The sequence below is a fragment of the Nyctereutes procyonoides genome, unplaced genomic scaffold (genome assembly GCF_905146905.1).
Source record: "Nyctereutes procyonoides isolate TBG_1078 unplaced genomic scaffold, NYPRO_anot_genome, whole genome shotgun sequence".
NCBI classification, from domain to species: Eukaryota; Metazoa; Chordata; class Mammalia; order Carnivora; family Canidae; genus Nyctereutes; species Nyctereutes procyonoides.
The window spans coordinates 12,851,546-12,878,644 of record NW_026575049.1 but is presented as its reverse complement, the minus strand read 5'-3'; the positions used below and the strand labels follow the sequence as shown (position 1 = coordinate 12,878,644).

General features: G+C 41.1%; 1 protein-coding gene across 3 annotated transcripts in view; it reads left to right on the top strand.

Annotated features, from left to right (window-relative positions):
* Positions 1 to 26,777, top strand: part of TSPAN8 (tetraspanin 8) — a 36,047-nt gene extending 9,270 nt beyond the window's left edge. For all 3 annotated transcript variants that reach the window (XM_055327820.1, XM_055327821.1, XM_055327819.1), the window contains 7 exons: positions 8,392 to 8,454; positions 13,377 to 13,514; positions 14,974 to 15,048; positions 15,150 to 15,257; positions 19,372 to 19,503; positions 22,289 to 22,372; positions 26,481 to 26,777. In XM_055327820.1, coding sequence (XP_055183795.1) covers positions 8,392 to 8,454; positions 13,377 to 13,514; positions 14,974 to 15,048; positions 15,150 to 15,257; positions 19,372 to 19,503; positions 22,289 to 22,372; positions 26,481 to 26,534 — 654 coding nt within the window. In that variant the 3' untranslated portion in view covers positions 26,535 to 26,777. The remainder of the gene's footprint in view (positions 1 to 8,391; positions 8,455 to 13,376; positions 13,515 to 14,973; positions 15,049 to 15,149; positions 15,258 to 19,371; positions 19,504 to 22,288; positions 22,373 to 26,480) is intronic.
* Positions 26,778 to 27,099: the final 322 nt, after the last annotated feature.

The following is a 27,099-nucleotide window of genomic DNA, read 5'->3' as shown; positions in this document are numbered from 1 at the left end:
CATGAGACTCAGAGCCAGGGACGCCTTCAAAGCATCTCCAGAGGTGGAGAGCCAGCTCTTAGGAGGCCAGGCCTGCCAAAGTCACATCACCAATCCCAACAAGGGGAGGCAAGAAGGAGGAGCCCAGATGGAAAAGCCAAAAAGTATGCACAACTGCAGGAAGCCGGTGCATGAGGCCATTTGAAGAGACCAGGAGGAAGTCAGAACTTGGAGAGTCCAGGATGCAGGACTGTGATGTTCCTTGTTGTATTTGAGGTGGTGCTTGGGCCTCCTGGTTGCCTGTGCTGAGAACAATGAGGAGAGTCCAGGCAGACATACCTGGGAGACGGGAACCTTAACAAAAATCAGGCCCAATTATATTTCATTCTGTCAGTTGATGAAATCAGCCAGGATAAAGCCTTGAGCACATGGTTGGAGTGTGTGAACTTTGTAAATACGGTGGCTTCGTGCCTCCATGCAGTCGGTGTGGAACCGGAGTGATGACGAAAGGCACCAGAGCCCAGGGGTTGAGAGTTCAGGCTCACCCTCGGCTCCTTCATGGCTCAGCCAAGTGACCTTGGGGACGTTGTCCATCTCTCTGTGCTTTAGAGTTCCTCATCTTCAAAACTGGGGATGGTAGCATTATTTGGAGTCATGGAGTCGTTGGGAAGGTTAAACGAGTCCGTGTGTAGAAAAGAACCCAGAGTAACGCTAAAGGAATGTTTAAGAAACAGACATTTCCACCAACATTGTAGGGACATTTGTATGAGACAAAACCATGAAACTACTCTGCATGGTGGTAAACCAGCCTCAGTGCTGGATTCTGAAACAGAGGAGGAAATAAGATGGCAAGAAATATGATGAAGGTGGGAATTCTTCGAGCACAGATTAGGGGAAGGAAAGAGCATATTTTGAAGGCTGACAGACTTGAGATTCACATCCTGAATCCACTCCATGTTGCTCTGTGGCCTGGAACATGTTCCTTGCCTTTTCTGGGCCCCAGTCCCTGTATTTGTAAGATGTGAATGATGATTTTAACCAGCACAGTTAATTGTGAAGATTAAATAAGATGCTTTCTGAAAGCCTATCACCAAGGACTTTCATGCAGTAATAGTGCAATTAATGCAGTTTTCCCTAATTCCAACCACCATGTTGCTTTTCAATTTAAAAGGTATTAGAGTCTGGTGTGGTAATATTTAAAAGCCAATAGGTAATTGGCTTTTAAAACATAAATATATTTTGAGCCCTCCTCCGGCCCTCCTCTGACCCCGTGGGGTAAGGAATCTGTGGGCTGGAGAACAGTGTTCACCTTGAGCCTGGCCTCCATGCTGGGGACCTGAGGCTCCACATTTCGCTGCCCAGGTAGTTCCAAACCTGCTTCTAGGGTCTGCACAGGCCTTTCTCCAGAAGTGACCAAGGGGAAGCTGTGTGCCGGAGTGGGGGCAGCTTGCAACAGGGCTGGCTTAGGGGCTGACGCATCCGCAGCCCTTTGTGTTTTGTCCCCAGAGTTCAGGACAGGACCTGGAGTGAAGTCTGGGGGCTGGGTTGGTCTCAGACTCCCAGGAGTCAGAGAATTCTAAATCAAATATTGTCTTCGGGGTCATTAAGTGAGCACATTTGTCAAGGTCAGATGATAAGAAATGTTTTATATATACTTATTATCATGAATTATAACTTCTTAATATAGAGACCGGTGGTCTGTGGACTGTTGGTTGTTTATGTCCTCGCCCTAGGCCCTGCAAATGTATGAACAAGTCTGCAGGCTGTACTTTTGACACAAAGTAATGAAAACATCCCTGAATTTGCATCATTTTTTTTTAAAAAATTGAGAGTGGAAATGAGCAGCAAGGGGCTGGGCAGAGGGAGAAGGAAAAGCAAACTCCCTGGTGAACAAGGACCTGGATGCAGGGCTCAATCCAGGACCCTGAGATCATGACCTGAGCTGAAGGCAGATGCTGAACTGACTGAGTCACCCAGGCGCCCTCTGAATTTGCCTTAATTTTATGATTCAGAAACACTAGGATGCTAATCAAATGCTGAACATCCATCTCTCTATTTTGGAATTATGTACATTTTAGTGATTTTATACTTTGGTGCAGCATAGATAACCTGAAGCACGTTTACCCAGGTCCTATTTATATCAGAAAGAAACCTGGTTGATTACTTTCTTCTAAATTTAGAGCTACTTAAAATTAGAATTTGCAGCAGTTGTACTGGGTGTTTGGCTTACTTAGTGGGTTCAAAAGAAATACACAAATGCAACTATGGAGACACTGCTGCATGCTTAACACCATTGATACAACAAATAATCAGTATTTGGGGGCTAAAAAACCTTGAGGGCAGAACCTGTGAAGGATTGAAAATTTTAATTGACACCACTGGTTTAGAGCATCAGAAAAGCAGATAGTGTGTGAGTGCTAGGAGGCTGGGTCAGTAGATCAGAGCTGCAGTAGGCCATGCCTGTAGGGAGAAGGCATCACAGCTCTCCTCCAACAGAAGGTCTGAAAATTACCACGACCCATGTCATTAGAGTGAGGCAAAGTGCAGGCCCTCCTCGCAAAGAGTAATACGTCAAAATGGGTCTTGTCTTACTCAAGGATGAATAAGGAAAATCCAGTCCTAATAAAAGGACTGCCGAGTAAGGGACAGGAAATGTCCACTCTGAAACAAGCACACATCCCTGAAAGAAAGGCTCCAACATGATGGGAGAAGGATCAGGAAATTGGCATCCACAATGCAGTGCCAGGAAACAACACCCTGTGAAACGGAGGATGGAGGCCACAAGACAAAAAAAAGTTGACTGGAAAAGCACAGAATGAGGTGAAAAGAAAAATGGATAAACTAAAGAAGTGCCTCATGTGAACCAGAAACACAAGGATAGAGTTAAAATCCCCTCCAGAAACTTCATTAAATGGAGACAGTGAGCAAGAATCCCAAATGGAGAAACCCTCCCAGAGGAAAAATCAAGACGAGATGAATGAAATGAAAGAAGGAAGAACAGAGAATGGGAAACCAGAACGATTTGTATTCCTGAAGAGGAGGACACAGTCAGTGAAAAAACGAATAATTTAATATAAAAACAACTCTCCCAAGCATTATCTAACCACAATGCCATGAAACTAGGTTTTTAAATAAATGTTTATTGAAAAAAGAAACTTGAAAATCAAAAACAGTAGCTCCTTCCTAAAATGTTAGGGCCCTTGGAATCCTTACCTCCTGTATTCACGGCCTCCCGTGTTGTGGGAGCACCACAAAAACAAGTCTTGTAGTTATCCATGTTATCCATTAGGATAATTTCTTATTTTATAACCTTTTGGGGGGAGAACAATAGGAAGCTTTCCCTTAAGCTTATCTAAAAAGTGTCCATTCTGGGCCAATAATGAGAGAGCTCACAAGCCGCGCTTCCTCCTAGCAGAGTGCTATGCACTTTCTTCCATTTTCAGCGCTCTTCCAATAAACTGTGATGAAATCCAAAGAGAAGTGAGAGGGAGGGAGTAGGGATGATTGGTGGACACGTTATCTAAGAAAAGGATGAACCAGCTTGTTCTATCCCACTTAACTTTGCCCTAGATGGTGTTTCCCTTTTTCTTCCTGGCACTTTGTAGTTTTCAGCTCGTGCTCTGTCTTAGTCTGCTCGGGCTGCCATCACAAAATACCAGGGACTTGGGGGATTAAACCACAGAAATTTATTTTCTCCTAGTGTTGGAGGCTAGAGGTCCAAGATCAAGGTTCTGGCGAGAGCTCTCTTCCTGGCGTGCAGATGGCTGCCTTCTTGCTGTTTTTCCTTCATACGTTGTGCATAGTGAGAGACAGAGACAAAGAGATCTCTTCCTCTTGTTATAAGGTCACCAATCATCTTGGATTAAGACCCCAAAGACTCCATCTTGTTGACCTCCTTTAACCTTCATTACTTTCTTAAAGCCCTATCTCGAAATACAGTCAGATTGTAGTTTGAGGCTTTAACATGTAAATTTAGAGAGGGATATAATTTAGTCCATCGCATGCTCACAAGCAAACATCAAAATTATTACCTAATTTCTTAGAATGTTGGCCCAGACGAGCTGCATCCTAATTCCATAAAAAGAAAGTTGTCTTATAGGAGCTGACTGATGACCCCATTGACTGCCTTCAAAGAGACACCAGAGGGTGGGCTTTGGGGGCAGTGGGCCTGGTCAGTTCTGCAGTGTCCACTGTCAGGCTGAGTTGGGAGCCCAAAATATCAACTTCCTTTTACAACTTGATCAACAGAAAGTAGGACAGAGCTAGATACTTATTTCTTAATTTATACTCTCAATTCTTTAAACAGTATAAAAAGCTGGGATACAAACACTACAGCCAAACTGGACAGGGCCTCAGAGAACCATCATGATAGCCAGTCTTGCAACAAGTGGGATAGAATAGGTTAATCTCAATCATGACTCTAGAATTATTATTCTTGATAGAAAATCAATTTACTTTTAAAGTCAGTCAGTATAAAATTTAATAATTATATATTATGAAGGCTGATGTTTTTAATGTAACGTCTTCAATAAATGAGAATGGCATGTTCTAAACATGCATTTCTTTTGTTTTTAAGGTGAAATTGGAAGAAAAGATAAAGAGATAGGGATGGAAAGGATATTTGTCCAACTTCAAAATTTCTAAGAAAAATGTATACAGTTGTAAAAACTGAAATCAGGCAAAATATTCTTGACTTCTGAAATAAATGGATATTCTTTCCTTTTCCATCCTTCCTCCCTCCCTCCCTTCCTTCCTCCCTCCCTCCTTTCTTTCTTTCTTTCTTTCTTTCTTTCTTTCTTTCTTTCTTTCTTTCTTTCTTTCTTTTTCTTTCCTCCTTTCTTTCTCTTTCTTTTTCAGAGAGAGAGAGAAAGAGAACATGTAGTGTGGTGGGGAGGGGGCAGAGGGAGAGGGGGAGAGAGAATCTTAAGCAAGCTCCATATTTGGTGTGGAGACCAGCTGGTTCTCATGACCCTAGATCATGACCTGAGCTGAAATCAAGAGTCAGACGCTTAACCAATGGAGCCACCTAGGCGCCCTTCTTCCTTTTTCTTCTTAAGAATACCTAATTTTTTTTAGAACAGTTTTACAGTTATAGCCAAATGGAGAGGAAGGTACAGAGGAGGGTTATATTTCCCATATACCCTACCCCCACACAGGCATAGCCCATCCTGTTATCAAGATCACTCACCAGAGCCATACGTACATGTGTTACAATTGATGAACCTCCATTGACACATCACAACCACCTAAAGACCATAGTTTTCATTAGGTTTCACTCCTGGTTTTGCACATTCTATGGGTTTGGACAAATGTATGTAATGACATTGACATGTACCCATAATTATTATATAGAGTATTTTCACTGCCTTAAAAATCATCTGCACTCTATCTATTCATTCCGTATCCCCTCTGGTGGCCCCTGATCTTTAAGTGTCTCATGCCTTTTCCGGATTGTCATATAGTCAGAATCATTCCATATGCAGCCTTTTCAGGTCGGCTTCTTTTACCTAGTAATCTGTATTAAAGGTTCTTTCATGTCTTCATGGTGTGATAGCTCATTATATTTTTTTAATTAAAAAAAACTGTGCTGAATAATGTTCCCTTGTCTAGATGTGCCACAGTTTATCCATCCATTCGTTCACCTACTAGAGGACATCGTGGCTGTTTCCAAGTTTTAGCAATTGTGAATAAAGCTGCTATAAATATCCTTGTGGAGGTTTAGTGTGGACATAAATCTAGATAAATACCAAGGAGCATGATTGCTGGATGATACAGTAAGAGTGTGTTTGGTTTTGTAAGAAACTACCAAACGGTCTTTGAAGGTGGCTGTACATTTTGCATTTCTATCAGCACTGAACGGGAGTACCTATTGCTACACATCCTCGTTAGCATTTGGGGTGTCAGGGTTTCAGACTTTGGCCATTTCAACTGGTGTGTAATAGTCTCCTTGTTTTGATAATCCTTTTAAAGTTAATGTTACAGATAACACTTGGTGGCTGACAAGACTGAAAGTGGTCATTTAAAAGGGAGAATATGGTTGATTTTATAAGATTTCTCAATGATTTGGTATCTAAAGTCACTGAAAAAGTAAACTAAAAAGTCACACAGAGACAAATAAAAAAGTTAAGGGTTTAAAAAACCACAGTCGGGGCACCTAGGTGACTCAGTCAGTTAAGTGTTTGCCTTTGGTTCAAGTCAAGATCCCAGGATCCTGGGATAGAGCATCACATCGGGCTCCCTGCGCAGTGAGGAGCCTGCTTCTCCCTCTCCTTCTGCTGCTTCCCCTACTTGTGCCCCCCTCTCTCTTTCTGTCAAATAAATAAATGCAATCTTAAAAATATATATATTAAATAATTAAGTAATTAAAAAAACGCAGTCTTAGTCTCTAGGAATTCTTACAGTTTTCTCATTGATAATCTCATAAATAAGTATCAGATAAGGATAATAACCATAAGAACTATTCGGGTAATTTATGCTATGTTCAGTTAAAGCTAAAGCCAGAGCAACTATTAAGACAATCAACGTAAATCCACTTGGGAAGAAAAATAAAGAAAATATCAGTGAACAAATAACAAACAAAAATCCAACTACTGTGACTTACTCAAAATCTCAGGGGGGCTCATTATCAATTCGACACAAATCTTGATAGACTTAGTTATTAACACAGAGCTGCTAAAATGAGCATTTATCTTCATCTGCAAGTGAAGTTAGGATTTACTGGGAAGGGGGAGAAAAACCTGAGGGTTTTCAGGCTCTGAAGCTCTCTTTTCAATGGTGCATTGTGTGGCGTGTGTGAGTGTGTGCCTATAAGATAATAAAATTGTGTAGGTTATTGGGTGGTTTGAGAGCAAGCTTTGGTTTCCCACTGCCTTCATTATTTTGTAAGAGTTGAAGCATGTCGAGGGGGCAGGATTGGATTAGGAGTGGCGCTGGACTTTCCTGACGTGAAAGGGTTCTTGGGGTTCTAGCTCTTTTACTTAAAATGAAGGGTTTGAACCTACATGACTTTTTTTTTTCTGAGATCTTTTAGAGAATACGAATATTCTCTGATTATTCAGGTGCTCACAGTATTCCCCAAACCTTAACAAAGCCTTTGACTCTCCTTTTAGGGCAGACTTAACGAGAAGCCATTTAAAAGCAAAAGGAGTCTCTCACGTTCTGTCTCCCTCTCTGATATTTTCCACTCATTTTTTCTCCTAACTCTGGGAAACGAACAAGGGGTGGTGGAAAGGGAGGTGGGCGGGGGGATGGGGTGACTGGGTGATGGGCACTGAGGGGGACACTTGATGGAATGAGCACTGGGTGTTATGCTATATGTTGGCAAATTGAACTCCAATATAAATAAATAAATAAATAAATAAATAAATAAATAATAAATAAATAAATAAATAAAATAAATTTTAAAAATAAAAATAAATAAAAGCAAAAGGGCTGTTTTGAGCTCGCAGGCATATGGCTCAACCGTGCACAAAAGCAATGATACTTCAAGGTCACCAGGCTTCAGAGGACTCAGGCATTTCTCTGTCAGAGCAACGCATGGCCAGAATAGTCTAGAAAATCTTGCAAAGGCTGCTGTGTCTGCTATGTTACCAAACTTGCTCTCAACATCTCTATTTAATAATAGATCTTAGCTTTTTTATTTTTTTGTAAGGCTATAACGTATATATCTGAAATGAAACAAAACCAAATCAAACCCTGAAATACAAAGCTTTTCCTTACACAAAAGTAAAATGTGTTTCGCATTTTATGTGTTGGCTTCGCTCCAAATTAAATAATCTGGGAAACTCATTAAATGCATTTAAGAGTTTAAGTACTGTTGCTCATTGTTCTTCCTCTCTGGGTGAGCTTTACGACCTAAAAGAACTTATTTTTAAAAGAGTTTATTTGGGTACAAAAAGTGTTGTAAACCCTTGCTGCCTACCTGCAGGTTTTGTCCGATGTCCTGTTTCCCCTTCTATCCCAGCTTCATGCTTCTAGAATCTTGAAGGAATGTCTGATAATCAATTTTTTCTTCCTTGTTGTCCAAGACAGCTTCTCAGAGACAAACCCAGGGGCCCAGTAAGGATTATTTTGTCTTTAAACTGTCATGACTTATCTTTCAGATATTATAATCTGGCAAAAACACAGAGTTAGCGTTGACACATGAAAAATCATTGCTCCCCTCCCCAGTAGCAGTGATGACTTCTTGTCTGTAGACCCCTGAATGGACTGTGGACGGGAAACGGAATTATTCTTATCAAATTTACCAATTACACTGGAATGTTTTAGCAATTACCTGCCAGTGAATCTGCCAGAGTCATGTCTTTTAGGTGGTAATGTAGAGTTAATGATAGGCCACTGGAAGCAGCCACTAGCGGTGCGTTGGGCCAGTTGTCCTCTAACATTTTTTTCTTTTTCTTTTTCTTCCTGCAGCTCTGTGGCATCTTGATCCTGGCGGTAGCGATTTGGGTACGATTAAGCAAAGATGGGCAAGAGGTAAATAAAGAGATACAAGCTTCTCTGCTCCCAAAGTAGTTTATTTCTCTTATAATGATGACAGTAATGACAATAATAATGTAAATATTTCTAGAGCGTTTTCCTTACCTGCCTTAGGTAGTCATTCGTGCTGGTGCATGATTGTATGATTGACTTCAGTTGAATGAATCCCAATTACTCACTGCATAGGCCCACGCCCAGCACACTCCTTCTGGAGAATGGAGAGGTGTTCTTTGAAAGAAGAACAGTGGCCGCCGTGGAAGTGGAGGTGGGGAGGGGCTGAAAGTGATGGTCTGGCCCCTTCACTGTTTGCAGGAGGCCGGCCTCAAGTGCAGCTGGAGGACACAGGTTACCGTCCCTCCGCACCCACGACAAGTTTTGTACCGTGAGGTACCGATGGGTGTTTGGCTAATCCCAGGGTGGGAGGTTGGTTCCAGAGTAAAGCAGATGAGAAGTTTTCCTGGAGAAGAAGAATTTGGGTCTGTGTCTTAAAGGCAACGAGGGACGAAGGTGATTGATAAGAGCCTGGGCCAGCTGGCGGGAGGGTAACTCCTGTCACAGCAAGAGGCTGTGACTCAGAGGTTGGCAAGGGAGCCCAGCCTCTTGCTCTCTGGAGAAGCTTAGCACCAGCCCCCTTCCCTCACCAGGCCCCCCACCAGACTCCCCACCAGGTCCCCCACCAGGCCCTCCACCAGGCCCCCTCACCAGGTCCCCCACCAGGCCCCCACCAGGCCCCTCACAGATCCCCCACCAGGCCCCCCACCAGGTCTCCCCACCAGGCCCCTCACCAGGCCTCCCACCAGGCCCCTCACCAGGTCCCTCACCAGGCCCTCCACCAGACCCCCCACCAGGCCCCTCACCAGATCCCCCACCAAGCCCCCCACCAGGCCCCCTTCCACGCCCTGTGGCAAAGCCCTTAGCAAGCAGGCCAGGGGTCTGGAGGCAGGTGAGTTGGGGTTCTTGGGTGGCCCATGTGCTGTCCGTGACCCTCACCGTGAACCTCACTGTGACCCTCATCATGACCCTCACCACGGGCACATGTGGCTGTGAACACCATGTAGAACACGCAGGGCTGTTGTTTTGGTTCCATCCAACATGTACCTGGCACCGTTTCCTGCTCCCCGGTTTCCATTCTTCTCCCTCCCTTCTTCTCAGCCCCCCCCCCACCGCCCTGCCCCCATATTATCCCTACTCCTAAGCTCAGTCCTTCCCTTCCTCCTCATGGTCTGGGCTCTTGCCTCTATTCAGGATCACATCCCCCACTGCTGGAGCCTTCTAACGTATTTATTTGCCCAAATACAGGCTCTCGGTGTCAGAGGAATTATGATTCTCATTTGATAATTATTAAGATATCTTAAGCCAGCAATTAAAGTAATGTCTTTTCTACGAAAGCTTATTATACCATGATGAGGCTAAATGCCTTGGGGACAGCCTTGTAAGGAAGATTAGAAGCAAATCAACATCTGTTCTGATGCTTTTCCTCAACTGGGTGGCTTCTCTTCCTCTTCCTCCCTCTCTCCCTCCCTCCTTCCTTCCTCCCAACCTCACTCCATCCTCCCTTCATCCTTCCTTCCCTCTCTCCCTTCTTCCTCCCTCTTCCTCTCTTTCTTCCTTCCTTCTTTCCTTCCTTCCTTCCTTCCTTCCTTCCTTCCTTCCTTCCTTCCTTCTTCCTTCCTCCTTCCCTTCCTTCCTCCCTCCATTCCTTCCTCTCCTTCCTGTCACTCCTCCCTTCCTCCCTCCCTTCTCTGTCTCCTCTTCTCTTTTTAAAACTTGCTTTCTACCCTTGGACAACTCAAGGAATTGCAGTGGCAGCGGTTTCCTCACTCAGGGCTTATAGATGCTGAAGGAATTGGGTGGGGGACAGGTGAGGCAACTAGTTGGTGACATCCTAGCCCATCTGAATCTCATTTACAGTTTCACACTGATAAATGTTAACTGTGACTCCCTGGTGGCCCTTGGGCTCTGGGTTTGAACTCAAGAAGGGTATGTGAAGATGTGCTGAATTTTGTTGCCTAGAAGCCGATGTCTGACTTCTGGACGCATAATTAAGCCCAGAGATTAAACAGCCTCCTATTCGGAGGCTGCTGTGGCCTTCTGCGGATGTGTGTGCAGCCCATCTTTTATTTTATTTTATTTTATTTCTGGTTGACATGGGAACATTTTCTTTCCCTCAAGGGCTTCTGGTAAACAACTTTGGTGTTTAGTCTGTTAAGAAATTCCACACACCGAACGTATTAAAGGCAAACTGCTGTCCTTGAGAGGGTGGGGTCCCATCTCTGGGGAACAAATGAACTTCTCGAGCGAGGCTGCATCCTTGGTGACATGTGGATGCTTGAGCTCTGGATGGAAGTCCACATCCGCTAGGACGGTAGGCAGCTTGGCTTCTGTGAAAGTGGCTTGATTTAGCTTTCTGGGAGGCCGGTGACAAAGACTCAAGAGGGCAAAGACCTGGATTTTAGTAGGTGGAGAAGCAGAGGCAACAGTCCCAGGAGGAAAAGGCCGAGCATCCAGGCAGAGGGGAAGAGGGCTGTGCATGACGTGTAGCCCATCTCTTAGGGCTCAGAGGGTCTCTCCTCAGAAGGCTTTGCTTTCCCTCACAGAGACTCAGTGCCCAGGTGCAGCCTTGGGTGGCCACTCTTGTCTCAGGAGAGCTCTGAGAGTCCAAAGCGCACCTGTAGCCTCCCCTCCAATGTCCTGCCATGGGGGTTCTCCGTCTTGACCCACACAGACACTGGTCACCCGAGACAGCCTGGAAAACCCACTGCTCCTTTCCCTGGGCAAACACCTGGCCCCAGATTTCCATTTCCGGCCTGAACAAGGCCGCACTTGCTGGGCTGGACTTGCGACAGCCACCCCCCGCCCCTGGTCACACTGGTCTCAGCCCAGAGCTTCCGGAACCACCCAGAGAATGCTGGCTGCATTCCTCCGGGTGCCTCTGGGTGTTCCACCCATCACTCCACGTCTGGCCTGTCTACACCGACTTCTGGTCACTCTGACAGCGAGTCAGGCCTCTCGAGGCCTTCAGGGGCCTGTCCTGGCCACACATTCTAGGGAAGGGCAGTGGAGAGCTGGGGTTTCCGGCAGCTGCTTCTTGTCTTTGGTCATTATGGACTTTGACCTGATGCCAGGCATGTTTATTAAACAAAACTGATTTCTTAGCTCCAATATGAACAAGCAAACAACAACCAAATAAACGAAAGACCCGAAAAACAAACAAAATATCTTTTGGACGTTAACCAAACTTTCTAAATACGTAGGTTGAAACCCTGTCGGTGAGCCTAGACTCTCAGAGACAAAGGAGGCCTCAGATACCACAGAGGCTGACCCAATCTCCTTTATAAAGGGGAAACTGGGGCCCTGCAGGGTTGGGCGACTATTCCAGGGTTAGAAACTTAGACTCTTACCAGAATATAAATCTTTGTTTTCATGCTTTTATAGTTTCAGCACATCCCTTCCTATTGATTATTATTTTTTAAAGAGTATTTATTTATTTATTTGAGAGAGAGAGAGAGAGAGAGAGAGAGGAGGGAGAGGACAAGCAGGGGGAGCAGCAGCAGAGGGAGAGGGAGAAGCCTGGGAGGATGATGGGGGGCTCGATCCCAGAACCCTAGGATCACGGCCTGAGCCAAAGGCAGATGCTTAACCCACGGAGCCATTCAGGAGCCATTTCCTATAGATTATTGAATGAAGTTTTCCTCTAGGCCACGAGCTGGTTTTTAAAGTCTTTAAAAATGTACACATTATTATTACTAGGTTATTGTTATTATTATTATTTTTAATGTATTTCCTGTTAAGGGAGCTGCCGCACATACTGTGCAACAGGTTCTAGGAGGCAGCGTCTCTGGGTTAGGGTAACAACTAGTGCTCATCTGGGAGGTAGCCCAGGAGATAGGGATCATACAGGATGGGCGATGTCCCAGGAGCACCTGTGAATGGCACCAACACCAGGCTTCACTTTTGACTGGTGATTTATCTGGAGGACAAGTGGTAGACTGAGGCTAGGTACCCCGAAGGTAATGAAGGAGGGTAAGTGTGTTGCTGGAGAGCAGAACTGAGCCATGCAGGGTGGGTAGCCAAGCCAACATCAGGAGCCGTAGGACGTTTTCCTCAATATCCCATTACTTAATAGTCAAAATAAGGAATTTCTGGAAGCCTCTGTAGCCTATACGTCCTGGGAACACAGAGATAGAATTATATGGAATATCAAGAACTAGATTTATTTTCTTAGTTTAAATATTTTTTGTGTTTTGGCAAATGTATGGACCCGTGTGATCACTATGGCAATCAACATGCAAAGCATTTTTCTAAACCCATAGGTGTTCACTTGTACCCTCAGCTGTCGGTTGCTCTTTCCTTCCTGCCTTCCTTAAGGTCAAGCACTGCTCCGATTTCTGAGTTACCTATTCTTGAAGGTCTTATAAATGGAACTGTACAGCAGTCACTCTTTTCAATATAGCTTTTATGAGATTCATTCATATTGTTGGGTCTCTTCGTACTTTGAGGAGCTTGCTTTTCTAATTTAAATAATTAAATTGCCATAAAATGCATGTTTAGAAAGCTGCTCCGGTGTATAAAATATGTACAAAATATGCAAAACAAAGGTCACAATCATGGATGAAAGCACCTCTCCTTCTGAGCTTTTAAAAATAATTGACATTTGAAAGGCGTCTTGCATCTCTTGCATCCAGCGTTCAATATATCATCTTAGAAGAAATGTAAGTTGGAAATGTTATTCAGACGAGTCACATCTCAATGGAATATAAGCTCCTTGAAGGCAGGGGTATTGCACCTCTTTACATCACTGAAGTATCTCCAGGTCCTAGAGTAGGGCTTGGCACATACCAAGTACCCAATGGTTATTTTTTGAACAACAAACATCAGAGAAAGGGATTTTCTGTCATTGATCTCTTTTTTATTTTCAGATTCTCAGCCCTGGTGATTCTGGTACTAGCCCCTATATTGCTGTGAATATCTTGATTGCTGTGGGTTCTATCATCATGATTCTGGGTTTCCTGGGGTGCTGTGGTGCTGTGAGAGAAAGCCGCTGCATGCTTCTTTTGGTGAGTCCTCCACACAGACCACGACACCCACCCTTCAGGCTTCTGAGCGCCATCTCCCATTCCCATTGTCTGTCAAGAGGACTTGCCAAGATTGATTAAGCTCTAACTTCTGTTTATAGGGTTTGATTATAGAAGCTAACATTTTTTAGCGTAGAGGATGCCCTAAGAAACTTTAGTCCCTGCCTTCCTTCCTTCCGTCTTGTTGAGCAGTTGCTGTGTGGCGGATACTGTACTCAAAGATTCATAGACGTGAAGACAGTTGGAAGCCAGGAGGGGAAACTGGCAAGCAGACTCTTAGCTACCGAGTAAAAGGCCCAAGAAGGGGAGGGCAAGGATAAGGAAGAGAACTTCCAAGCTGGAAGTGGAAGTGCAAAGGGTGTTTGTGTGGGTGAGAGTGTAATGGGCTCTCCTGGGAGAGAGGCTGCCAGTAGGACACTGGCCTGTTCAGGGCACGACAAGGCTTCGGGTGTGGCTGGAGTGGGGGCAGAGGCTGTTTTCACCCAATGCTGGGAGATGGGTCTGAGAATGGATGGCACCACCTCATATTCCATGCTAACAAAATTGTGAAGGACTGAGGTAATCAGATTTGTGCCTTAGAAAGCTTCAAGGAGGATGGATGGGGTTGGGATAACCCACCGACATTTAACGGGTACAGTAGAAAATAATAAATGGATATAGAAAAAGTATTAGAAAAAGATCGTGACATATTTATTAGATAAAGCCTAACCTTAGCATTTACAGAGCTCATTTAAGCTTGTTTCTCTAATAAAATAAGTACTGTGTTGTCCCTGAAAGAAATTTTTAGCTGTTTGTTTATTACCAGGGAAGGTAGAGATGGAGCTTAATAGGATTTTAATAGCATCCCTTGTGGTTGCTTTTTGATCAATAAGGCCTCATTTGCAATTTGGGAGATTTAATTACTTTAGGAGCTTGTTTTAAAAAGAGAAAAACTAATTTGTGGGCTGCATTCTTTAAGGCTATGATTCAGTAGCTCTGAGACAGGTTTTGGGAGTCGACATTTATAATGAGACCCTGGGTGATCCTGCTAGAGGTAGAAATGGAGCTTTGAAGTCACTTCTGAAGTCTGTTTTCAAATTTGTGTGAGTTTGCATTTGATGAAGAAAGAGAAAGGAAAAGATAATATTCAAATAATTGCATCTAAGTGTTCACACTTCCTCCATTCAACATCACTTCGATGTCTACAATCCTACCAGTAAATGTTTGTTTTAACCCCTTTGCCTGGTCAGTGTTTGAGGCAAATGTTTTTGGACTCATGGCCTCCAAACTGGATTTTTGAGGCAAAGGGTAGAGTAAATGAAGAATGCTGTTAGTATTCCAGCTGTTAAATGATCCCAACTGCCTGAAGATGCACCAAGCCCAAGGGTCCCAAGAGATGATGACTGACTGCCCTGGGGATAATACATATTCCATTTCTTTCTTTCTTTTTTTTGTTTTTCAGTTTTTCATAGGCTTGCTTCTGATCCTGCTCCTGCAGGTGGCGGCAGGTATCTTAGGAGCTACTTTCAAATCTGAGGTGTGTACACACGATATTCGATAATTTTGGAAAAGCTGGAAAAAAAATCAAAATACTGCCCTCTGGCATGAATAATTTAACAATGCTTTTTCAATTTTCAGTCTGAGCGCCTTCTGAATGAGACTCTCCATGAAAACATAAAGCTTTTGAGTGCAGCAGATGAGAATGCAAAAGCATTCCAGAAAGCCCTGACTGAATTTCAAAACGAGGTAATTAGAATGTATAGGCCCTTTGGGGAGTTGGGCGTTGGTTGTAGGTTGACTTTGTAAACAGAATGGCCCAAACAAAATGGTCCATGAGTCCATTTTGTAGTTTTGGACTGATCATCCTATCACTATGCAGTAAGAAAAATCCGGAGTATTTCTAACTTTATTTCCAGCTTCTTAGGAAGTTCTGGATCAGTTTAGAAGGACAGAGATCAAGAAGATACGTTTATGACCAATTAAGCCTCCTTTGGGCCAAACCAATTGTTGCCTCATATTTACCATCTAGCAGGACAGTGTTTGGGGGCATGTGGACTATGCTCTCTCTCTCTCTGCCTCCATGGCTGCCCCCTCTGTCATACGAAGAATTATAGGAATCATTTATTGCTTTTCCGTATGTACCTGCCCTTACATTCAGTAGGTCATTTAATCCTTATGACAGCTCTGTGACATGGATCGCATTATCTTTATTATCCCTATTTTACAGATAAGGAAGTTAGGTCCTCAAGAGGTCTATTGGCTAATGAGTAATGAGTTTGGAATTTGAACCCAGCTGTCTGACTAGTTATTATTTTAAATTGATCTACTAGTTTCTCCCTTATTTACTTATTAAAACCTTCTCTGTCTTTAGGGTAAAGTCAAAACTTGGGCAAGGCGTTGAGGGTGTTCTACTCTCTGGCTCTTACCTGATATTTTAACACTAGTAAGCACTACTTCATAAAAATAAAACAGACACAAAACAAACATACAACCACCCCCCCGCCCTCTGGTCCAGTCAGGTTCATCTACTCAGGATCCCTTAAACAAATTCTACCTTCCTGTCCCGGCTTCATTCCCTATCTTGGGAAATACTTACGACTTTCCTCTTCCTTCCCAGATACTACGTGTACTTCAAGGCCTGACTAAAATATTACTTACTCTGTGAAACTCCTAATCACTCCTTTATTCAGAATTCCCATCGTATTGACTACATGTAGCATTAGGTTCACACGTTAGGGAAGTTCTCAGAGTCTTAGAGGAGGAGAGTTGGACTTTGTAGGGCATTTAAATTGACTTCTCGTTGCTTGATGTATTTTATATTTATGTTCATCCACTCTCTAAACATTGACGAGTTGAAAGTTCGTCCATTTTTGCCCATCCTGTCCCATTTATATCTCTGTCTGATGATTAGTCTGTTCTTTCTTAGTTTGAAAGAAAACCTGCCTCCCTAGAATTTACATCATTTAGTCCGTGTTCTTCCTTCTGGAGTTTCGGAGGAAAAAGAAAATCTACTGATGCTTCTGCGCATTGCAACTTTTACTTTGACAATGGCTATCATATGATTTCTAAAAGCTTTGCTTCTTAAGTTGAAACATCCTTAGTTTCTTGAACTATTTATCAGATGGCTTTTTTTTTCCCAGAGCATTCCCCAGTTCCTGTTTGAATAGACTCCAGCTTGTAAAAATTCTGCTTAAAGCATCATTTCCAAGAGCTGAAACCTGATAGGAATCCGTCTCTGTTTCACTTCCTCTGTGTGGTGCTTTTCCCAGCTTCCCTATAGCTGCATTTCTTGATCCTCTCCCTTGCAGCATCCTACTCTGGAGCCCAGGTCAACCCAGGTTTAAAGCAGGAAGAATTTAAGCAACTCAGTTCTTCCCCTGGGTGGGATTGAGCATCATTCATCCTCCCTGGTGGTTGACCTAAGACGAAAGGTACTGTAGGTAGCCACTGGGTCTCAGGATTGAGTTCCGAATCACACTTGTTGCATGCCGTCCCTGATGGCCAAGGTCTAGTCTAAGCACGGAGGTTTACATGTTCTGTTTGCTGTAGCGCAGTTCTGAATTACTTCTGTTCTGGTGCACTGATTCTATGCCTGAAGCTTCCTATGTTCATAGAACTATAGTTCTTTAATGTCCATTTTTATTCCTTCCTTCCTCCTTCCCTCCCTCCTTTCTTTGGGTTAAGAGTGGGATTGACGGGGCTGGGGGGTGGGCATGGCACAGTGCGGCGCTGGGCTCAGCTGGGCAGAGCTGAACTGTGTGCAGTGGGAGAGCATCCTGTATTACATTCTGCTCCTGATGATCTGCTTTGTCCATCTTCTTCCCTCCCTCCCTCTTTCTCTAGTTGTCTCTTCCTCCCTCTCTCCACCAGGGCTTTTCCTTTTTAGGAATGCTTTTTTGGAAAAAGAATCCTATACCGAACTCTGGCTGGATGACTTGGGGCCTTACCACGCGTGGACAGAAGTTGTAGATACAAAGTGGTTTTCTCTTTTGATTTCAGAGAATTCCCAGGTGAATTTTCTGCTAACATACTAATGGAATATGCCCCTCTTGGATTCTCGGTGATGGCTATTTTTCTAGAGTCATTGAGTTATTCACTGCACAGAACCTTGTTCATCCAGCTGTTATAACACTTGCAACAAATCCTGACCAGCTTCTTCCTCAACTTCTCTCAGGTCTGATCTGGTGACCAGATATCTTACCAAGTTTAGCCTTTCTACCTTCTCCTCTGTCTTCTGTTTCTAGGCCTACCTAAGGAATCCTGAGGTATATTGTATTCCAAATATGGACTGACCTGTGAGTACATATAATGGGACTTAAAAAAAAAAGATCTGGGTGTTTCTATCAATTACTATTGTTCAAGACTATTTAATCAAAAGGCAATAAGCAATTAATCATGTCTACCATGGAAACAGGAAAGAAGGTTATTTCAAGATTGCCTTATCTGCTAATACTGATTGACCTTGTGACCGACTGAAACCTTTCACTCTTTGTCATATGAATGTCTGCTGAGTCAGATATTTGTGCATCTAAGGCTTTGAGCCCAAGTACAAGACTTTGTATCTGCTTACACCGAACTAGTTGGTTTGAGTCCATTCTTTGAAATCACTTTGGAGCTTGATTCTGCTCCCCAATGTGTTAATCATCATGCCAGCTCTCTATCAACTACAGAGCTGAAAAGGTACTTTCCAAATATTTATCTAAATTATTCATATCAGCATTGAAGAGAGAATAATGGAAATGGCAACAACTGCCATAAAATAACGTAGCCAATGCATGCTGAGTAATTTCTACAAGCCAGGCACTGAGCTAAGCACTTCATATCTTCATGTGAATTTTCCCATTTTTTTTCTTTACAACAAGTCTACGACTTACATATTACTGTGAGCAACTACAACTATCTGTATTCTACAGATAAAGAACAGAGGCACAGAGAGGTTAAGCAACGTGGGTAACATGATCACCCAGTCCGTAAGTGAGTTTTCTCAATATCTGGGCCTTACAATACATCTGAGCCTAGAAAACTGTGCAATCTTGTTCTATTTCCTTCAGCAACTTTTTTTCCTCTACCTTTTCTTCATGAAGTATTGTCTCTCTACTAGAGCAAGTAGGACCAGATGAGGGACAGTTACTTCTCTCTTTCACCTAATAATATGCCATGCCGTAAACCCTGAGTCATTGGGCTTATCGCTTCCTTGTTTTTCTTCCTAAAACATGACCACAAATTCCCTTCGTGTTTCCCCATGTTCCAGTGTATTCTGGGCCTTAACCTTCCTTGACGTTATTCTGAGAGCTTCCTCCTTCATTTGCATCCCTCCCTCATTTTGTGGCTTTCCATGTAAAATTCAGTCTTATGAGAGGCCCCACTAAGCATCTTCTTTGGCCTTTGAGAGGCCTCTCTCTCTTTTCCTCCTCTCCTCCCAAAATGATCAAAGATCATGAGATGGAAATTTCATTTTTTAAAACTCTCTCATCTCTTTTGAACAAAAGTTTTTTAAAGAGACCTTGATTTTCTCATAGACTAATTCCTTGGAAGCTTCTTTCCTGAAGTCTAGGGTACTAGATCTGTTTCTGCCCCTCTCTTTTGTCATTTAAAACTAGGTGGGTTTTTTTGTCTTTTTGCCAACTTCCTCAGACTTGTGTATCTGCAACCCTATTTTTTTTTAATTACTATTAAGGCCCGAATGGAAGATTCCTTCATTTTTCTTCTACACCTAGAGAAGTTGTTGAGATGATTTACATGACATTTTAGTATAAGAAACATCACATTAATACTTTCAGAAGAATAGGATTCAATGTATTGACAATGTTTTTTTTTCTTCTTTAGTGATTGCTCTTTATATCTACTTTTCATTAAACAGTTTAAATGCTGTGGTTTGGTCAATGGAGCTGCTGACTGGGGAAATAATTTTCAAGAGAATTACAAGTCATGTGAATGTTCAAGTTTGTCAGATTCTTGTGTGATGTATGATGGCAAAAATGTTTACAAACAGGTGAGGACAAATGAAATTTGACACAGTAAGTGGTTCTGTTGATTTTTTTTCCCAGTGAAAGTCTCTACAAAAAAATTAAATTGCAAGCAATTTCAATGGGAATCATGATATAAAAGTCCCAGGAATTTCCCAATAAAAAGTAAATCCTGTTTAAAGATAAAAGTATGTATAAAAAAGTGAAAGTATTTCTTTTTTTTTGAGTCTGATATCACTTAAAGTCAACTTTAATAGATCAAAGAAACATTCCAAGGAAAGTACAAGCTAACCGATGAAAGTTATCTCATCCTCATTAATAATGATTGATGACTTTAATCATTATTCTTAACTATTTTTTCTATTTTCACATAAATCCTAGAAATATATAGTATCACTTCAGTTTATAAAGTTAAGATTTCTTGTTCTTATCAAAGGTTCCTTTTTTAAAGTAATTATGTGGGTATAAAGACTTGGTCTTCAGTAGTTTGGCTCTGGATGTTAGTGTATCAATCAATTTGCTTAATTATTGCTCTATTTGAGAAGTGGCCCCGGACATCTAAAGTCAAACAAAAAAGCTGGGTTCATCTTTTATGTGTTACAGATATCATATTTATGTCTCTTGTAGATGTCAATATGTGAATGTCGTATTTCTTATTATTGCTTAGTTCATCAAAGATGATTGACCACTTCCAATGGGCCAGGCCATTTACCAGCCACGGGATATCCATTCCGGACAGCCATAATTATTGCATTCATGGGGGTTATACTCAAATAATGAAGAAAGAAAGCTAGGCAACTTCATTTCAATAATTATTGGTATTTCTTAGATAGGGGCAGGCACAAGGTATTATGGGACCCAAGGTAACTCAGTCTTCAGGGTTCAAGGTCTCCTAGAGGATATGCTATCTGTCCCTTACCACAGGGGAGGAATGCCTACAAAAATAATTATCAACATTAATGTTTAATTTATTTGTTGTTATTCTTCAGTGCTCACTATGTGTCAAACAGACCCTTGTTAAAATCACACATACTTCTGGAACCTCGAGGAGGTTATAATCTAGTTGGGAGAAAGATATATAAAAGCTCTTATAATTCAATGAATTAAAAAAATTAAAAAAATAATTCAATGAATTAATTTGTATAATACCTGATGATTATTTTCATTTTGGCATTGATGTAGTGATGGCTACTGAGGTTAATTATATAGTAGGAAATAGAAAGTGTCTCAGGGGAAATTTCTCTCCCACTGGCTGTCGGATCTCTTTTACTAATCTCATCAAAAATCAGGAGACTCTGCTCTAAAGGGGAATTGCTGTTACTAGTACTTAACATAATTCATGAGGAGAAGTTATCCACCAGACTACAGAGCAATCAGATTTTTTTTACTGTCAAAGTAGTATCACTAAACAGTTTTATTCTTACTTTTTATATTCCTGCCGACCTAATTTAGTGACGTGATATCTGCCAAGAAGAGGCAAAATAAATATGGTGTCAATGAATGCAGTTGCCACTTAGGATGATGAGAACGTTAGTAAATTCAGTTGCAAATTGTTATCTGTTGCCTGTTAAAGATTCAACTCGAAGATGTTTTTCCTCAGGATAGATTTTTTTTTATCCTAAAAAGTAATAGACATTCCCTCCAAATTCACACATAATTCAGCTGAAGATAGGCTGATAGCTGCACCAGTTTCCCAAAAGGAGGGTCATAAATTCATAAAATACTTCCATCTGCCTTGTGTCATTTGCAAGAAGTCTGGAAAAATAAGAAATCTGGAATGGCCATAACTCACATTTCTTTTTATTCCCCCCTACCTTTTGCCAAGATAACCTGGTTATCTGGAGGGGAAAGGGGGAAAACTCCTCAAATGTAATGAATGTGACTCCGTAGATAAGATCATTAATCTTATAGTTAATCCTAAATGACATAATAATTTACTCTAATGTTTACCACTTTGGATCAGATGTGAGTGGAGAAACCCATTACATTTAAGAATGAGAGGGAAAAGACTATTTTACTCAGCCTTATGGAGAACTTTTATTTTATTAACCATAGCAATATTTTGTTAGCCCTCTGTGCATATAAGACTATCATAGGAATGATATATTTTCTGGCAATACAGATAATACCACTATTACATTGTGTCGTGTTTTTCCATTTTGAAAATTATCCATATAATTTACAATTGCTGGAATTTTTAGGTCTGGCCTAAAATGTCATAAGCTGAAATTGCATGCTAGCTTGAATATATTTCAACAAATGTGGCAGACAGGCTACTTTCTAAATTCTCGTTTTTTACCAAGGTCAAGACAAAATAGTGGACGCAGTAATTTTTTTCCTTTTTCCAGTAAAAATAACTCTGATATAAATTATTTAGCGATTTTTTTAAACCTTGTTTTAAAAATGAAAGTTTATGCTACAGTTAGCTGAAACCCCAACCAGGGAACTCTTTGCTGCAGATTACAAACCTAAATAATACACAAAGTGATAACAGCTCTAAAATGAATAACTGAAAGTTAGGATAAAAGTATTATTTATACCTAAAGATTCCTAGATTTAGCAATGAGATAGCTAAAGCAAGATTTTCCTTCTTGGTACTTTCCAATGTATGAACAAACCACAGTTAACAAGCTTTGGGGGTGGGTAGAAGCGTGCATTGACCGAATGGAAGAGTGGAATAATCAATCCAATTTCTTTTTGTTGACTGTGTTCTTCCATAGCAATGGTCAACCCAATGGGAGGGGGAACTTAATTAAAATAAGGTCAAAATTTTGATTAAAGGTGACTTTTTATGTTTTGTTTTTTTAACAGCCGTGTATTTCTTTGATAAAAGAAGTAGTTGCAAAACATATTCTGATAGTGATTGGAATAGCATTTGGACTGGCAGTTATTGAGGTACAGTATAACCTTGCATTGTTGACTCTTCATTCATTGTTTATTCATTAATTCTTCCAACAAATATTTATAGTAAGCCAAGTATAAACCAGGTGCTTGAGAAAAACACTGGTGCCAACTGTTCAAGGTTTAGCATCTTTTCTGGCAGTCTTTGGTCTTGGAAGAGGATTACAATCTTGTCAATCAAGCACAGCTGAGACCATTATTTATGAATGATCTCTCCACTGGGACAAAAATTGAGTTAATCTCCACACAGTTCTTAATCCCAGATTTCCTTTTTATTTTGAAAACCAGCATAAGAGTTAAGGTTTCCTGAAGTTAGAAGAGAAAGCACCAAACAAAACCAAAATACAACCTTTACAATTTCTTACCTCTCTTCCAGATTTTGAAACAAAATAAAAACTCACCTCAAGAGTGTGGGGAGCTCTTTTCCTGCTGTTCCATCTAGAGAAATCTAACAATTTTTAAAAACTAGGGACAGGTGTCTTAAGGACTATGGGCTCACTTGAGGAAATTTTAAAGGAAATTTAAGGTTTATGTATTTATTTATCAATTTGATTATTGGTGTTGAAAAAAAAAACCTGTATTGGATTTTTATCTTGATGGACTTTCTCGGTATGACTTTTTTAAGAACCTGAGGATACTTTCTACATGGCCTAAATTTCTTTGCTAGAAAGATGAAATACAACTATTTCAGAGAAGTGTTTTTGGAGTCATTCCAGATCTTGGTTAATTTAGATATCAAGTGAGTCAACTCACTCTTGATCCTCTGTCAAGACATTGGCAAGGATCCTAATGACATGTGAGGTGTCCTCCTGGTTACTGCCTCTGGGGGCTGGTTAGGTCAGATGAGTGACTTCCCCTTCACTTTTGTAGAATACTATACAATGTCCTCCCCTGGATTTCTGGTAGCTTTCTATCTCTTACTTGTGCCACTTTACTGACAGAGAGGAATTTTAGCTGGGATTGAAGCAATTTAGTGTTCTAAGTGCTCTTTTAGGTTAACTGTAGAGTTTGAACAGCAGGTTGGGCTGTTGAGTAGTACTTCCTTATAGTCCAAATTAACAGGTCTAAGTATGGCACATTCTCTCAGTAGACATGGCTAACTTTCTTTTTGTCTGATATATAATGGATGTCAAATGGTGCTATATGCTAGGTCTATCTCTCTGGATTCAGCCTTTTGTATAATGTCCTTTTTCTCTCTCCTTTGTACCTGGGGTTTATGAAAAGAATAGAAATACGAGCTAATGGTTGTAGAGATGAGTAAGGAATCACACACAAATGTACTCATATATTTATAAGCATGAAACACACATACATATATGTTGGGGGAATAGACTTTAAACGAATGATTGAAAAGATCAGGCTTTAAATGAGGTATTCAGTGTAAGTGTCATTATAAGTGTCAAATCCATATTAGACTCGAATTCAGACAATTGACTATTACTGGCTACAAACCACTGATGCTTTTAAGAAACTTCTCGGAAGCAAAGCCAGAGAAAATAAGGACACAATCAACTAGGAAGATCGATGTCTCTCATATCATAGCCAAAGGCATTGCCAAGAATCTAAGTACATTTAATGGAAAATAAGATTACAGGAGGAATAGCATTTCAGTATTTTATGAAATTGGTATATTCCATGTGTTTGTTACACGTCTAGTATTTTACTGCTTGTTCTAAAGACATGTATAAGAAAAAGACCTTCCAAAGAATAATTTATAGATATGGAATTTGTACAGTGGTATCACAAAGTATCACCATTTTCCTGATTTACTGCCAGTTAAGTGTGATTTCTAGACTACATGTAGATATAGCAAATGGTTGATTCAAAAAACTCTTGGCCATTTTTTGTTGTTCACTCCCTCAATCTAAAAGCCTGCCCTCCCTCTAGGATTTGAAGAGAAAAAAATAATTTTATATTACTCCTCTTTTTATTCAAAAAGGAGCTTTGGGGCAGCCCCGGTGGCCCAGCGGTTTAGTGCTGCCTTCGGCCCAGGGTGTGATCCTGGAGACCCAGGATCGAGTCTCACGTCAGGCTCCCCGTATGGAGCCTGCTTCTCCCTCTGCCTGTGTCTCTGCCTCTCTCTCTCTCTGTGTGTGTGTGTCTGTCATGAATAAATAAACAAATAAATCTTTTTTTAAAAACAAATTTTTAAAAAGGAGCTTTGAAAATATCCAGTCTACAAAACTGTATCCAAAAAATGTACATTAGTCTGTCTTACAGGAGTTAATATTAGTTGCTTAACACTGAGGTCTGTCTCCATTCTGTTTCCCAAATTCAAATTCAAGAAAACATAAATATACATAGAAAAAAATCTCTCTAATTACTATTTTTAAGAAGGAAATAGAAACAAATATCTTCCTGCGGAAAGTATATTCAAACTATTTCCATAGACAAATATCACATGAAAAAATCACCCTCTGACATTTAGACGTTTGATGTTAATCTGCTTAGGCACAGGCTGTGACAGACTGAGCAATAGGTATTTTCAATCTGTTAAGACCACATCCCTGAGGGATTTTTCTCAGATAAGATGTCAGGGATCTATGCAAAATGCTTTATTTTGTAAGGAAATTTTATCTATAGATATTGGAATTCTCATTACAGAATTAAATAACCAGGCTATCATATCTCTCCTTATTTGACTACACAACTTACTAGCACAGAAAATCAGCAGAACTCTCACTCCTCATTCTAATTAATGGGGAGGGAAAAAGCCATTGACAATGATAGTCATCACTTCCTAGGATAAACATTATCTTGACAGGAGGTCGTAGGAACAGAGCAGTTAAAAGATAGGGAAATGAGAATTTTATAACGTTTTTTGGACCGCCTCAGAATATGAGAACTCATGCACACAGCCTACAAGGTTATCCTGCGTCCTAGCATATATTACTGTATGATGAATCTCTTTTAATTATTCCCACTTTTATGAACAATGATAAATTATCTTTTCTGATGCAAGAAAATGTGATATTAATCATCTAGTATGCTGATGAATGCTGGACTTCTATTACAAGGATGTGACAGTGAATGGCAATAGAGAGTTGCCTTATCCCAATATTTTGTCCATTTTCTTTACTCTTTCCTAATACTTGTTCCCAGACTGAAGGCTTGAGACCAAGGCAAAAAGATGAAATTTCAGGGCTTTTCCAGGTCATTCTAAAAGAACATTCTAAAAGAATATTATGGATGAAAATCATTATTTTTGCAGAGAATTGGTGTCTACTGTTTTGTTTTTAAGAAGGAAGAAATACTGGGCAGCAGTTCTCATCTGAAATGCATTTCCAGGAAAGAATTAGTAAGCAGGATGCCTCAGTACAGGAGGAACACTTAGGATGACTCAGCATAAATGGCCCCTGGCTCTCTTCCTGCCTCGGGTGGGGAGGAAACTTTCCATCTATAATACACAGGGGTCCTTTCCATCATTTCTGCTTCGAAGCCACAGCAGGCCAGGCACTGACTGCCGAGTCAACGAGGGCAAGTTTTAGGGTCCCTCATTCTTGGGAGAGCCATTTAATGAGATGGAAATTATGCCCCAGATTTTCAGCTGTGCTTTTTCACTTCAAAGGAAATTCCTGAATTAAGCTATTCCCTGTAGATTTAGAAGCTTTTTAAGAAAAAAAAAAAGTTACTTTCTTCATTCCTCTTGGCAATGCCTAAAAATATGGCAAGAGAAATTCTAGACACCTTGATTTTATGCAGATGATCTAAACCAGATGATCGCATAACCTATTCATGGAAGCAGTAGGTACATTTAGCCCCCCAGAGGCCTGAGTTCTTCAGAGCTCCAGGGTAGATGCCCCACAGAAGGGTGTGTGTGTTTGAGAAAGATAGGGTGCTCTGAGGGCAGCCAATCCTGCACAATCAGACAGGGCCAGTTACAAGCGGATTGGCCAGCTAAAAACTGATTAAAAACACAGAATACTCCAAGAGCTTTCTCAATGCTCTTTTCATCTCACTGGTCATCCAAGCAGAGCGATGACTTAGGAAAATAAGATGAGAACTGTCAGTAGCCGGGATCTTTTCATATGTAATAGTCTTTCTATTTGTAATGTCTCCAGCATTTTAAATTCCATGTTAATCTTGTTATTTTATTTTCTAGATACTTGGTCTGGTATTTTCTATGGTCCTGTACTGCCAGATTGGGAACAAATGAATCTGTGGATGTGTCGAGCTCTCATCCATCAAGCCCCTTTAACATTTTGCTTTCGTTTTGTAACTTTAAATATACAAATACTGTACATGTTAGGAGCAGCTGTCTTATTAAAATGTCTCATTTAGCTAGATCACAGATATCTTCCAGACATATTGAACATATTTAAGATTTGAGTGACACAAGGAAAATGATATGAATGCGATTTTTACTTAAAATAAAAGTAACATTGTTTATGCTGGTGTATTTTCCTGTCTGATCATTGTGTTCAGGGGGTCCTGTGCTTAAGACATTCAACTGGAGCCACCCAGTGGAGTAATCTTCATTGCTAAGTGATGGATGGGGCCATAGTTAGTTAAAGCAGTGAATCTGGAAGCAACGCTCTCTTTCATGTGGCATTATCAGCTGTTGGTGATGAGGTTGAGTTGAGTCTCAAGTTGAAGAACTTGAGGGCGGCCCAGCTGAAAGTCAACATCTCTCTTCTGTTTGTGCTAATGTTGACTAATGGGATCTCTTTTTTTTTTCCTCGCTGTTGGTGGTGGTGGTGGGGGGTTGGTGAGCAAGAGGA